Source organism: Rhinichthys klamathensis, unplaced genomic scaffold (genome assembly GCF_029890125.1).
Source record: "Rhinichthys klamathensis goyatoka isolate OS25496 unplaced genomic scaffold, OSU_Roscu_1.1 h1tg000009l_1, whole genome shotgun sequence".
In the NCBI taxonomy this organism is placed as follows: Eukaryota; Metazoa; Chordata; class Actinopteri; order Cypriniformes; family Leuciscidae; genus Rhinichthys; species Rhinichthys klamathensis.
Genome location: NW_026606562.1, coordinates 217,055 through 232,047, shown reverse-complemented (window position 1 = coordinate 232,047; position 14,993 = coordinate 217,055). Strand labels below are relative to the sequence as shown.

The 14,993-nt window shown below is 41.6% G+C and overlaps 1 protein-coding gene across 1 annotated transcript; it reads right to left on the bottom strand.

Annotated features, from left to right (window-relative positions):
• Positions 1-40: 40 nt before the first annotated feature.
• LOC130094483 (mucin-2-like) lies at positions 41-14,573 on the bottom strand. The gene is made up of 5 exons (XM_056260800.1): positions 14,328-14,573; positions 13,344-13,664; positions 11,735-12,794; positions 142-853; positions 41-44 (listed from the first exon to the last, which is right to left on the bottom strand). The coding sequence occupies exons 1-5, from the start codon at positions 14,571-14,573 to the stop codon at positions 41-43; spliced, it is 2,343 nt and encodes a 780-aa protein (XP_056116775.1).
• Between the last annotated feature and the right edge of the window lie 420 nt (positions 14,574-14,993).

Below are 14,993 nucleotides of genomic sequence, written 5' to 3'. Positions count from 1 at the left end.
GTCGTTGTTGATTGAGTGGTAGATGTTGGTGCAGTTGTTGTTAACTGAGTGGTAGATGTTGGTACCGTTGTTGATTGAGTGGTAGATGTTGGTGCCGTTGTTGTTGACTGAGTGGTAGATGTTGGTGCAGTTGTTGTTGACTGAGTGGTAGATGTTGGTGCAGTTGTTGCTGACTGAGTCGTAGATGTTGGTGCAGTTGTTGTTGACTGAGTGGTAGATGTTGGTGCAGTCGTTGTTGACTGAGTGGTAGATGTTGGTGCAGTTGTTGTTGACTGAGTGGTAGATGTTGGTGCAGTTGTTGTTGATTGAGTGGTAGATGTTGGTGCAGTCGTTGTTGACTGAGTGGTAGATGTTGGTGCAGTTGTTGTTGACTGAGTGGTAGATGTTGGTGCAGTCGTTGTAGTGGTAGATGTTGGTGCAGTTGTTGTTGACTGAGTGGTAGATGTTGGTGCAGTCGTTGTTGACTGAGTGGTAGATGTTGGTGCAGTCGTTGTAGTGGTAGATGTTGGTGCAGTCGTTGTTGACTGAGTGGTAGATGTTGGTGCAGTTGTTGTTAACTGAGTGGTAGATGTTGGTGCAGTTGTTGTTAACTGAGTCGTAGATGTTGGTGCAGTCGTTGTTGACTGAGTGGTAGATGTTGGTGCAGTTGTTGTTAACTGAGTGGTAGATGTTGGTGCAGTTGTTGTTAACTGAGTGGTAGATGTTGGTGCAGTCGTTGTTGACTGAGTGGTAGATGTTTGTGCAGTTGTTGTTGACTGAGTGGTAGATGTTGGTGCAGTCGTTGTTGACTGAGTGGTAGATGTTGGTGCAGTCGTTGTTGATTGAGTGGTAGATGTGGTTTCAGTTGTTGTTGGTTGAACTACCATTATTGATTCAGCTGTTGTCGAAGATTCAGATGTAGATGTGGGCAAAGTTGATGTTTCCATTTGTGTTGTGGTTTCAGTTGTTGTTGGTTGATCTACCGTTGTTGATCCAGCTGTTGTCGTTGAGTCAGATGTAGATGTGGGCAAAGTTGATGTTTCCATTTGTGTTGTGGTTTCAGTTGTTGTTGGTTGATCTACCGTTGTTGATCCAGCTGTTGTCGTTGATTCAGATGTAGATGTGGGCAAAGTTGATGTTTCCATTTGTGTTGTGGTTTCAGTTGTTGTTGGTTGATCTACCGTTGTGGATCCAGCTGTTGTCGTTGATTCAGATGTAGATGTGGGCAAAGTTGATGTTTCCATTTGAGTTTTGGTTTCAGTTGTTGTTGGTTGATCTACCGTTGTTGATCCAGCTGTTGTCGTTGAGTCAGATGTAGATGTGGGCAAAGTTGATGTTTCCATTTGTGTTGTGGTTTCAGTTGTTGTTGGTTGATCTTCTGTTGTTGGTCCAGCTGTTGTCGTTGATTCAGATGTAGATGTGGGCATAGTTGATGTTTCCATTTGAGTTGTGGTTTCAGTTGTTGTTGGTTGATCTGCCGTTGTTGATCCAGCTGTTGTCGTTGATTCAGATGTAGATGTGGGCATAATTGATATTTCCATTTGAGTTGTGGTTTCAGTTGTTGTTGGTTGATCTACCGTTGTTGATCCAGCTGTTGTCGTTGACTCAGATGTAGATGTGGGCAAAGTTGATGTTTCCATTTGAGTTGTGGTTTCAGTTGTTGTTGTTTGATCTACCGTTGTTGATCCAGCTGTTGTCGTTGATTCAGATGTAGATGTGGGCAAAGTTGATGTTTCCATTTGTGTTGTGGTTTCAGTTGTTGTTGGTTGATCTACTGTTGTTGGTCCAGCTGTTGTCGTTGAGTCAGATGTAGATGTGGGCATAGTTGATGTTTCCATTTGAGTTGTGGTTTCAGTTGTTGTTGGTTGATCTACCGTTGTTGATCCAGCTGTTGTCGTTGATTCAGATGTAGATGTGGGCATAGTTGATGTTTCCATTTGAGTTCTGGTTTCAGTTGTTGTTGGTTGATCTACCGTTGTTGATCCAGCTGTTGTCGTTGATTCAGATGTAGATGTGGGCATAGTTGATGTTTTCATTTGAGTTGTGGTTTCAGTTGTTGTTGGTTGATCTACCGTTGTTGATCCAGCTGTTGTCGTTGATTCAGATGTAGATGTGGGCATAGTTGATGTTTCCATTTGAGTTGTGGTTTCAGTTGTTGTTGGTTGATCTACCGTTGTTGATCCAGCTGTTGTCGTTGATTCAGATGTAGATGTGGGCATAGTTGATGTTTCCATTTGAGTTGTGTTTTCAGTTGTTGTTGGTTGATCTACCGTTGTTGATCCAGCTGTTGTCGTTGATTCAGATGTAGATGTGGGCAAAGTTGATGTTTCCATTTGTGTTGTGGTTTCAGTTGTTGTTGGTTGATCTACCGTTGTTGATCCAGCTGTTGTCGTTGAGTCAGATGTAGATGTGGGCAAAGTTGATGTTTCCATTTGAGTTGTGGTTTCAGTTGTTGTTGTTTGATCTACCGTTGTTGATCCAGCTGTTGTCGTTGATTCAGATGTAGATGTGGGCAAAGTTGATGTTTCCATTTGTGTTGTGGTTTCAGTTGTTGTTGGTTGATCTACCGTTGTTGATCCAGCTGTTGTCGTTGAGTCAGATGTAGATGTGGGCATATTTGATGTTTCCATTTGAGTTGTGGTTTCAGTTGTTGTTGGTTGATCTACCGTTGTTGATCCAGCTGTTGTCGTTGAGTCAGATGTAGATGGGGGCATAATTGATGTTTCCATTTGAGTTGTGGTTTCAGTTGTTGTTGGTTGATCTACCGTTGTTGATCCAGCTGTTGTCGTTGATTCAGATGTAGATGTGGGCAAAGTTGATGTTTCCATTTGAGTTGTGGTTTCAGTTGTTGTTGTTTGATCTACCGTTGTTGATCCAGCTGTTGTCGTTGATTCAGATGTAGATGTCGGCATAGTTGATGTTTCCATTTGAGTTGTGGTTTCAGTTGTTGTTGGTTGATCTACCGTTGTTGATCCAGCTGTTGTCGTTGACTCAGATGTAGATGTGGGCAAAGTTGATGTTTCCATTTGTGTTGTGGTTTCAGTTGTTGTTGGTTGATCTACCGTTGTGGATCCAGCTGTTGTCGTTGAGTCAGATGTAGATGTGGGCAAAGTTGATGTTTCCATTTGAGTTGTGGTTTCAGTTGTTGTTGGTTGATCTACCGTTGTTGATCCAGCTGTTGTCGTTGACTCAGATGTAGATGTGGGCAAAGTTGATGTTTCCATTTGTGTTGTGGTTTCAGTTGTTGTTGGTTGATCTACCGTTGTGGATCCAGCTGTTGTCGTTGATTCAGATGTAGATGTGGGCAAAGTTGATGTTTCCATTTGAGTTGTGGTTTCAGTTGTTGTTGTTTGATCTACTGTTGTTGATCCAGCTGTTGTCGTTGATTCAGATATAGATGTGGGCAAAGTTGATGTTTCCATTTGAGTTGTGGTTTCAGTTGTTGTTGGTTGATCTACCGTTGTTGATCCAGCTGTTGTCGTTGAGTCAGATGTAGATGTGGGCAAAGTTGATGTTTCCATTTGAATTGTGGTTTCAGTTGTTGTTGTTTGATCTACCGTTGTTGATCCAGCTGTTGTCGTTGAGTCAGATGTAGATGTGGGCAAAGTTGATGTTTCCATTTGAGTTGTGGTTTCAGTTGTTGTTGGTTGATCTACTGTTGTTGATCCAGCTGTTGTCGTTGATTCAGATGTAGATGTGGGCAAAGTTGATGTTTCCATTTGTGTTGTGGTTTCAGTTGTTGTTAGTTGATCTACCGTTGTTGATCCAGCTGTTGTCGTTGATTCAGATGTAGATGTGGGCAAAGTTGATGTTTCCATTTGTGTTGTGGTTTCAGTTGTTGTTAGTTGATCTACCGTTGTTGATCCAGCTGTTGTCGTTGAGTCAGATGTAGATGTGGGCAAAGTTGATGTTTCCATTTGAGTTGTGGTTTCAGTTGTTGTTGTTTGATCTATTGTTGTTGATCCAGCTGTTGTCGTTGATTCAGATGTAGGCAAAGTTGATGTTTCCATTTGTGTTGTGGTTTCAGTTGTTGTTGGTTGATCTACCGTTGTTGATCCAGCTGTTGTCGTTGATTCAGATGTAGATGTGGGCAAAGTTGATGTTTCCATTTGAGTTGTGGTTTCAGTTGTTGTTGTTTGATCTACCGTTGTTGATCCAGCTGTTGTCGTTGAGTCAGATGTAGATGTGGGCAAAGTTGATGTTTCCATTTGAGTTGTGGTTTCAGTTGTTGTTGGTTGATCTACCGTTGTTGATCCAGCTGTTGTCGTTGAGTCAGATGTAGATGTGGGCAAAGTTGATGTTTCTATTTGAGTTGTGGTTTCAGTTGTTGTTGGTTGATCTACCGTTGTTGATCCAGCTGTTGTCGTTGAGTCAGATGTAGATGTGGGCAAAGTTGATGTTTCCATTTGAGTTGTGGTTTCAGTTGTTGTTGGTTGATCTACCGTTGTTGATCCAGCTGTTGTCGTTGATTCAGATGTAGATGTCGGCATAGTTGATGTTTCCATTTGTGCTGTGGTTTCAGTTGTTGTTGGTTGATCTACCGTTGTTGATCCAGCTGTTGTCGTTGATTCAGATGTAGATGTGGGCAAAGTTGATGTTTCCATTTGAGTTGTGGTTTCAGTTGTTGTTGGTTGATCTACCGTTGTTGATCCAGCTGTTGTCGTTGAGTCAGATGTAGATGTGGGCAAAGTTGATGTTTCCATTTGAGCTGTGGTTTCAGTTGTTGTTGTTTGATCTACCGTTGTTGATCCAGCTGTTGTCGTTGATTCAGATGTAGATGTGGGCAAAGTTGATGTTTCCATTTGTGTTGTGGTTTCAGTTGTTGTTGTTTGATCTACCGTTGTTGATCCAGCTGTTGTCGTTGATTCAGATGTAGATGTGGGCAAAGTTGATGTTTCCATTTGAGTTGTGGTTTCAGTTGTTGTTGTTTGATCTACCGTTGTTGATCCAGCTGTTGTCGTTGATTCAGATGTAGATGTGGGCAAAGTTGATGTTTCCATTTGAGTTGTGGTTTCAATTGTTGTTGGTTGATCAACCGTTGTTGATCCAGCTGTTGTCGTTGATTCAGATGTAGATGTGGGCAAAGTTGATGTTTCCATTTGAGTTGTGGTTTCAGTTGTTGTTGGTTGATCTACCGTTGTTGATCCAGCTGTTGTCGTTGAGTCAGATGTAGATGTGGGCAAAGTTGATGTTTCCATTTGAGTTGTGGGTTCAGTTGTTGTTGGTTGATCTACCGTTGTTGATCCAGCTGTTGTCGTTGAGTCAGATGTAGATGTGGGCAAAGTTGATGTTTCCATTTGTGTTGTGGTTTCAGTTGTTGTTGGTTGATCAACCGTTGTTGATCCAGCTGTTGTCGTTGAGTCAGATGTAGATGTGGGCAAAGTTGATGTTTCCATTTGAGTTGTGGTTTCAGTTGTTGTTGGTTGATCTACCGTTGTTGATCCAGCTGTTGTCGTTGAGTCAGATGTAGATGTGGGCAAAGTTGATGTTTCCATTTGAGTTGTGGTTTCAGTTGTTGTTGGTTGATCTACCGTTGTTGATCCAGCTGTTGTCATTGATTCAGATGTAGATGTGGGCAAAGTTGATGTTTCCATTTGAGTTGTGGTTTCAGTTGTTGTTGGTTGATCTACCGTTGTTGATCCAGCTGTTGTCGTTGAGTCAGATGTAGCTGTGGGCAAAGTTGATGTTTCCATTTGAGTTGTGGTTTCAGTTGTTGTTGGTTGATCAACCGTTGTTGATCCAGCTGTTGTCGTTGAGTCAGATGTAGATGTGGGCAAAGTTGATGTTTCCATTTGAGTTGTGGTTTCAGTTGTTGTTGGTTGATCTACCGTTGTTGATCCAGCTGTTGTCATTGATTCAGATGTAGATGTGGGCAACGTTGATGTTTCCATTTGAGTTGTGGTTTCAGTTGTTGTTGGTTGATCTACCGTTGTTGATCCAGCTGTTGTCGTTGATTCAGATGTAGATGTGGGCATAGTTGATGTTTCCATTTGAGTTGTGGTTTCAGTTGTTGTTGGTTGATCTACCGTTGTTGATCCAGCTGTTGTCGTTGAGTCAGATGTAGATGTGGGCATAGTTGATGTTTCCATTTGAGTTGTGGTTTCAGTTGTTGTTGGTTGATCTACCGTTGTTGATCCAGCTGTTGTCGTTGATTCAGATGTAGATGTGGGCAAAGTTGATGTTTCCATTTGAGTTGTGGTTTCAGTTGTTGTTGGTTGATCTACCGTTGTTGATTCAGCTGTTGTCGTTGATTCAGATGTAGATGTCGGCATAGTTGATGTTTCCATTTGTGTTGTGGTTTCAGTTGTTGTTGGTTGATCTACCGTTGTTGATCCAGCTGTTGTCGTTGATTCAGATGTAGATGTGGGCATAGTTGATGTTTCCATTTGAGTTGTGGTTTCAGTTGTTGTTGGTTGATCTACCGTTGTTGATCCAGCTGTTGTCGTTGATTCAGATGTAGATGTGGGCAAAGTTGATGTTTCCATTTGAGTTGTGGTTTCAGTTGTTGTTGGTTGATCTACCGTTGTTGATCCAGCTGTTGTCGTTGATTCAGATGTAGATGTCGGCAAAGTTGATGTTTCCATTTGAGTTGTGGTTTCAGTTGTTGTTGGTTGATCTACCGTTGTTGATCCAGCTGTTGTCGTTGAGTCAGATGTAGATGTGGGCAAAGTTGATGTTTCCATTTGAGCTGTGGTTTCAGTTGTTGTTGGTTGATCTACCGTTGTTGATCCAGCTGTTGTCGTTGATTCAGATGTAGATGTGGGCATAGTTGATGTTTCCATTTGAGTTGTGGTTTCAGTTGTTGTTGGTTGATCTACCGTTGTTGATCCAGCTGTTGTCGTTGAGTCAGATGTAGTTGTGGGCAAAGTTGATGTTTTCATTTGAGTTGTGGTTTCAGTTGTTGTTGGTTGATCTACCGTTGTTGATCCAGCTGTTGTCGTTGAGTCAGATGTAGATGTGGGCAAAGTTGATGTTTCCATTTGAGTTGTGGTTTCAGTTGTTGTTGTTTGATCTACTGTTGTTGATCCAGCTGTTGTCGTTGATTCAGATGTAGATGTGGGCAAAGTTGATGTTTCCATTTGAGTTGTGGTTTCAGTTGTTGTTGTTTGATCTACTATTGTTGATCCAGCTGTTGTCGTTGATTCAGATGTAGATGTGGGCAAAGTTGATGTTTCCATTTGAGTTGTGGTTTCAGTTGTTGTTGTTGTTTGATCTACTGTTGTTGATCCAGCTGTTGTCGTTGATTCAGATGTAGATGTGGGCAAAGTTGATGTTTCCATTTGAGTTGTGGTTTCAGTTGTTGTTGGTTGATCTACCGTTGTTGATCCAGCTGTTGTCGTTGATTCAGATGTAGATGTGGGCAAAGTTGATGTTTCCATTTGAGTTGTGGTTTCAGTTGTTGTTGGTTGATCTACCGTTGTTGATCCAGCTGTTGTCGTTGAGTCAGATGTAGTTGTGGGCAAAGTTGATGTTTCCATTTGAGTTGTGGTTTCAGTTGTTGTTGTTTGATCTACCGTTGTTGATCCAGCTGTTGTCGTTGATTCAGATGTAGATGTGGGCAAAGTTGATGTTTCCATTTGAGTTGTGGTTTCAGTTGTTGTTGGTTGATCTACCGTTGTTGATCCAGCTGTTGTCGTTGAGTCAGATGTAGATGTGGGCAAAATTGATGTTTCCATTTGAGTTGTGGTTTCAGTTGTTGTTGGTTGATCTACCGTTGTTGATCCAGCTGTTGTCGTTGATTCAGATGTAGATGTGGGCAAAATTGATGTTTCCATTTGAGTTGTGGTTTCAGTTGTTGTTGGTTGATCTACCGTTGTTGATCCAGCTGTTGTCATTGATTCAGATGTAGATGTGGGCAAAATTGATGTTTCCATTTGTGTTGTGGTTTCAGTTGTTGTTGGTTGATCTACCGTTGTTGATCCAGCTGTTGTCGTTGATTCAGATGTAGATGTGGGCAAAATTGATGTTTCCATTTGTGTTGTGGTTTCAGTTGTTGTTGGTTGATCTACCGTTGTTGATCCAGCTGTTGTCGTTGATTCAGATGTAGATGTCGGCATAGTTGATGTTTCCATTTGAGTTGTGGTTTCAGTTGTTGTTGGTTGATCTACCGTTGTTGATCCAGCTGTTGTCGTTGATTCAGATGTAGATGTGGGCAAAGTTGATGTTTCCATTTGAGTTGTGGTTTCAGTTGTTGTTGGTTGATCTACCGTTGTTGATCCAGCTGTTGTCGTTGATTCAGATGTAGATGTCGGCATAGTTGATGTTTCCATTTGTGTTGTGGTTTCAGTTGTTGTTGGTTGATCTACCGTTGTTGATCCAGCTGTTGTCGTTGATTCAGATGTAGATGTGGGCAAAGTTGATGTTTCCATTTGAGTTGTGGTTTCAGTTGTTGTTGGTTGATCTACCGTTGTTGATCCAGCTGTTGTCGTTGAGTCAGATGTAGCTGTGGGCAAAGTTGATGTTTCCATTTGAGTTGTGGTTTCAGTTGTTGTTGGTTGATCAACCGTTGTTGATCCAGCTGTTGTCGTTGAGTCAGATGTAGATGTGGGCAAAGTTGATGTTTCCATTTGAGTTGTGGTTTCAGTTGTTGTTGGTTGATCTACCGTTGTTGATCCAGCTGTTGTCATTGATTCAGATGTAGATGTGGGCAAAGTTGATGTTTCCATTTGAGTTGTGGTTTCAGTTGTTGTTGGTTGATCTACCGTTGTTGATCCAGCTGTTGTCATTGAGTCAGATGTAGATGTGGGCAAAGTTGATGTTTCCATTTGTGTTGTGGTTTCAGTTGTTGTTGGTTGATCAACTGTTGTTGATCCAGCTGTTGTCGTTGAGTAAGATGTAGATGTGGGCAAAGTTGATGTTTCCATTTGAGTTGTGGTTTCAGTTGTTGTTGGTTGATCTACCGTTGTTGATCCAGCTGTTGTCATTGATTCAGATGTAGATGTGGGCAAAGTTGATGTTTCCATTTGAGTTGTGGTTTCAGTTGTTGTTGGTTGATCTACCGTTGTTGATCCAGCTGTTGTCGTTGATTCAGATGTAGATGTCGGCAAAGTTGATGTTTCCATTTGTGTTGTGGTTTCAGTTGTTGTTGGTTGATCTACCGTTGTTGATCCAGCTGTTGTCGTTGATTCAGATGTAGATGTGGGCAAAGTTGATGTTTCCATTTGAGTTGTGGTTTCAGTTGTTGTTGGTTGATCTACCGTTGTTGATCCAGCTGTTGTCGTTGATTCAGATGTAGATGTGGGCATAGTTGATGTTTCCATTTGAGTTGTGGTTTCAGTTGTTGTTGGTTGATCTACCGTTGTTGATCCAGCTGTTGTCGTTGAGTCAGATGTAGATGTGGGCATAGTTGATGTTTCCATTTGAGTTGTGGTTTCAGTTGTTGTTGGTTGATCTACCGTTGTTGATCCAGCTGTTGTCGTTGATTCAGATGTAGATGTGGGCAAAGTTGATGTTTCCATTTGAGTTGTGGTTTCAGTTGTTGTTGGTTGATCTACCGTTGTTGATTCAGCTGTTGTCGTTGATTCAGATGTAGATGTCGGCATAGTTGATGTTTCCATTTGTGTTGTGGTTTCAGTTGTTGTTGGTTGATCTACCGTTGTTGATCCAGCTGTTGTCGTTGATTCAGATGTAGATGTGGGCATAGTTGATGTTTCCATTTGAGTTGTGGTTTCAGTTGTTGTTGGTTGATCTACCGTTGTTGATCCAGCTGTTGTCGTTGATTCAGATGTAGATGTGGGCAAAGTTGATGTTTCCATTTGAGTTGTGGTTTCAGTTGTTGTTGGTTGATCTACCGTTGTTGATCCAGCTGTTGTCGTTGATTCAGATGTAGATGTCGGCAAAGTTGATGTTTCCATTTGAGTTGTGGTTTCAGTTGTTGTTGGTTGATCTACCGTTGTTGATCCAGCTGTTGTCGTTGAGTCAGATGTAGATGTGGGCAAAGTTGATGTTTCCATTTGAGCTGTGGTTTCAGTTGTTGTTGGTTGATCTACCGTTGTTGATCCAGCTGTTGTCGTTGATTCAGATGTAGATGTGGGCATAGTTGATGTTTCCATTTGAGTTGTGGTTTCAGTTGTTGTTGGTTGATCTACCGTTGTTGATCCAGCTGTTGTCGTTGATTCAGATGTAGATGTGGGCATAGTTGATGTTTCCATTTGAGTTGTGGTTTCAGTTGTTGTTGGTTGATCAACCGTTGTTGATCCAGCTGTTGTCGTTGAGTCAGATGTAGTTGTGGGCAAAGTTGATGTTTCCATTTGAGTTGTGGTTTCAGTTGTTGTTGGTTGATCTACCGTTGTTGATCCAGCTGTTGTCGTTGAGTCAGATGTAGATGTGGGCAAAGTTGATGTTTCCATTTGAGTTGTGGTTTCAGTTGTTGTTGTTTGATCTACTGTTGTTGATCCAGCTGTTGTCGTTGATTCAGATATAGATGTGGGCAAAGTTGATGTTTCCATTTGAGTTGTGGTTTCAGTTGTTGTTGTTTGATCTACTATTGTTGATCCAGCTGTTGTCGTTGATTCAGATGTAGATGTGGGCAAAGTTGATGTTTCCATTTGAGTTGTGGTTTCAGTTGTTGTTGTTGTTTGATCTACTGTTGTTGATCCAGCTGTTGTCGTTGATTCAGATGTAGATGTGGGCAAAGTTGATGTTTCCATTTGAGTTGTGGTTTCAGTTGTTGTTGGTTGATCTACCGTTGTTGATCCAGCTGTTGTCGTTGATTCAGATGTAGATGTGGGCAAAGTTGATGTTTCCATTTGAGTTGTGGTTTCAGTTGTTGTTGGTTGATCTACCGTTGTTGATCCAGCTGTTGTCGTTGAGTCAGATGTAGTTGTGGGCAAAGTTGATGTTTCCATTTGAGTTGTGGTTTCAGTTGTTGTTGTTTGATCTACCGTTGTTGATCCAGCTGTTGTCGTTGATTCAGATGTAGATGTGGGCAAAGTTGATGTTTCCATTTGAGTTGTGGTTTCAGTTGTTGTTGGTTGATCTACCGTTGTTGATCCAGCTGTTGTCGTTGAGTCAGATGTAGATGTGGGCAAAATTGATGTTTCCATTTGAGTTGTGGTTTCAGTTGTTGTTGGTTGATCTACCGTTGTTGATCCAGCTGTTGTCGTTGATTCAGATGTAGATGTGGGCAAAATTGATGTTTCCATTTGAGTTGTGGTTTCAGTTGTTGTTGGTTGATCTACCGTTGTTGATCCAGCTGTTGTCGTTGATTCAGATGTAGATGTCGGCATAGTTGATGTTTCCATTTGAGTTGTGGTTTCAGTTGTTGTTGGTTGATCTACCGTTGTTGATTCAGCTGTTGTCGTTGATTCAGATGTAGATGTCGGCATAGTTGATGTTTCCATTTGAGTTGTGGTTTCAGTTGTTGTTGGTTGATCTACCGTTGTTGATCCAGCTGTTGTCGTTGATTCAGATGTAGATGTGGGCAAAGTTGATGTTTCCATTTGAGTTGTGGTTTCAGTTGTTGTTGGTTGATCTACCGTTGTTGATCCAGCTGTTGTCGTTGATTCAGATGTAGATGTCGGCATAGTTGATGTTTCCATTTGTGTTGTGGTTTCAGTTGTTGTTGGTTGATCTACCGTTGTTGATCCAGCTGTTGTCGTTGATTCAGATGTAGATGTGGGCAAAGTTGATGTTTCCATTTGAGTTGTGGTTTCAGTTGTTGTTGGTTGATCTACCGTTGTTGATCCAGCTGTTGTCGTTGATTCAGATGTAGATGTGGGCAAAGTTGATGTTTCCATTTGAGTTGTGGTTTCAGTTGTTGTTGGTTGATCTACCGTTGTTGATTCAGCTGTTGTCGTTGATTCAGATGTAGATGTCGGCATAGTTGATGTTTCCATTTGAGTTGTGGTTTCAGTTGTTGTTGGTTGATCTACCGTTGTTGATTCAGCTGTTGTCGTTGATTTAGATGTAGATGTGGGCAAAGTTGATGTTTCCATTTGTGTTGTGGTTTCAGTTGTTGTTGGTTGATCTACCGTTGTTGATCCAGCTGTTGTCGTTGAGTCAGATGTAGATGTCGGCATAGTTGATGTTTCCATTTGAGTTGTGGTTTCAGTTGTTGTTGGTTGATCTACCGTTGTTGATCCAGCTGTTGTCGTTGATTCAGATGTAGATGTCGGCATAGTTGATGTTTCCATTTGTGTTGTGGTTTCAGTTGTTGTTGTTTGATCTACCGTTGTTGATCCAGCTGTTGTCGTTGATTCAGATGTAGATGTCGGCATAGTTGATGTTTCCATTTGTGTTGTGGTTTCAGTTGTTGTTGTTTGATCTACTGTTGTTGGTCCAGCTGTTGTCGTTGAGTCAGATGTAGATGTGGGCATAGTTGATGTTTCCATTTGAGTTGTGGTTTCAGTTGTTGTTGGTTGATCTACCGTTGTTGATCCAGCTGTTGTCGTTGAGTCAGATGTAGATGTCGGCATAGTTGATGTTTCCATTTGAGTTGTGGTTTCAGTTGTTGTTGGTTGATCTACCGTTGTTGATCCAGCTGTTGTCGTTGATTCAGATGTAGATGTGGGCAAAGTTGATGTTTCCATTTGTGTTGTGGTTTCAGTTGTTGTTGGTTGATCTACCGTTGTTGATCCAGCTGTTGTCGTTGAGTCAGATGTAGATGTGGGCATAGTTGATGTTTCCATTTGAGTTGTGGTCTCAGTTGTTGTTGGTTGATCTACCGTTGTTGATCCAGCTGTTGTCGTTGATTCAGATGTAGATGTGGGCAAAGTTGATGTTTCCATTTGAGTTGTGGTTTCAGTTGTTGTTGGTTGATCTACCGTTGTTGATCCAGCTGTTGTCGTTGATTCAGATGTAGATGTCGGCATAGTTGATGTTTCCATTTGAGTTGTGGTTTCAGTTGTTGTTGGTTGATCTACCGTTGTTGATCCAGCTGTTGTCGTTGATTCAGATGTAGATGTGGGCAAAGTTGATGTTTCCATTTGAGTTGTGGTTTCAGTTGTTGTTGGTTGATCTACCGTTGTTGATCCAGCTGTTGTCGTTGATTCAGATGTAGATGTCGGCATAGTTGATGTTTCCATTTGTGTTGTGGTTTCAGTTGTTGTTGGTTGATCTACCGTTGTTGATCCAGCTGTTGTCGTTGATTCAGATGTAGATGTGGGCAAAGTTGATGTTTCCATTTGAGTTGTGGTTTCAGTTGTTGTTGGTTGATCTACCGTTGTTGATCCAGCTGTTGTCGTTGAGTCAGATGTAGATGTGGGCAAAGTTGATGTTTCCATTTGTGTTGTGGTTTCAGTTGTTGTTGGTTGATCTACCGTTGTTGATCCAGCTGTTGTCGTTGATTCAGATGTAGATGTCGGCATAGTTGATGTTTCCATTTGTGTTGTGGTTTCAGTTGTTGTTGGTTGATCTACCGTTGTTGATCCAGCTGTTGTCGTTGATTCAGATGTAGATGTGGGCAAAGTTGATGTTTCCATTTGAGTTGTGGTTTCAGTTGTTGTTGGTTGATCTACCGTTGTTGATCCAGCTGTTGTCGTTGATTCAGATGTAGATGTGGGCAAAGTTGATGTTTCCATTTGTGTTGTGGTTTCAGTTGTTGTTGGTTGATCTACCGTTGTTGATCCAGCTGTTGTCGTTGATTCAGATGTAGATGTGGGCATAGTTGATGTTTCCATTTGTGTTGTGGTTTCAGTTGTTGTTGGTTGATCTACCGTTGTTGATCCAGCTGTTGTCGTTGAGTCAGATGTAGATGTGGGCAAAGTTGATGTTTCCATTTGTGTTGTGGTTTCAGTTGTTGTTGGTTGATCTACCGTTGTTGATCCAGCTGTTGTCGTTGATTCAGATGTCGATGTGGGCAAAGTTGATGTTTCCATTTGTGTTGTGGTTTCAGTTGTTGTTGGTTGATCAACCGTTGTTGATCCAGCTGTTGTCGTTGATTCAGATGTCGATGTGGGCAAAGTTGATGTTTCCATTTGTGTTGTGGTTTCAGTTGTTGTTGGTTGATCTACTGTTGTTGATCCAGCTGTTGTCGTTGATTCAGATGTCGATGTGGGCAAAGTTGATGTTTGCATTTGTGTTGTGGTTTTAGTTGTTGTTGGTTGATCTACCGTTGTTGATCCAGCTGTTGTCGTTGATTCAGATGTAGATGTGGGCAAAGTTGATGTTTCCATTTGAGTTGTGGTCTCAGTTGTTGTTGGTTGATCTACCGTTGTTGATCCAGCTGTTGTCGTTGATTCAGATGTAGATATGAGTATAGTTGATGTTTCCATTTGAGTTGTGGTTTCAGTTGTTGTTGGTTGATCTACCGTTGTTGATCCAGCTGTTGTCGTTGATTCAGATGTAGATATGAGTATAGTTGATGTTTCCATTTGAGTTGTGGTTTCAGTTGTTGTTGGTTGATCTACCGTTGTTGATCCAGCTGTTGTCGTTGATTCAGATGTAGATGTCGGCATAGTTGATGTTTCCATTTGAGTTGTGGTTTCAGTTGTTGTTGGTTGATCCACCGTTGTTGATCCAGCTGTTGTCGTTGATTCAGATGTAGATGTGGGCATAGTTGATGTTTCCGTTTCAGTTGTGGTTTCAGTTGTTGTTGGTTGATCTACCGTTGTTGATCCAGCTGTTGTCGTTGATTCAGATGTAGATGTCGGCATAGTTGATGTTTCCATTTGTGTTGTGGTTTCAGTTGTTGTTGTTTGATCTACCGTTGTTGATCCAGCTGTTGTCGTTGATTCAGATGTAGATGTCGGCATAGTTGATGTTTCCATTTGTGTTGTGGTTTCAGTTGTTGTTGTTTGATCTACTGTTGTTGGTCCAGCTGTTGTCGTTGAGTCAGATGTAGATGTGGGCAAAGTTGATGTTTCCATTTGTGTTGTGGTTTCAGTTGTTGTTGGTTGATCTACCGTTGTTGATCCAGCTGTTGTCGTTGATTCAGATGTAGATGTCGGCATAGTTGATGTTTCCATTTGAGTTGTGGTTTCAGTTGTTGTTGGTTGATCTACCGTTGTTGATTCAGCTGTTGTCGTTGATTCAGATGTAGATGTGGGCATAGTTGATGTTTCCGTTTCAGTTGT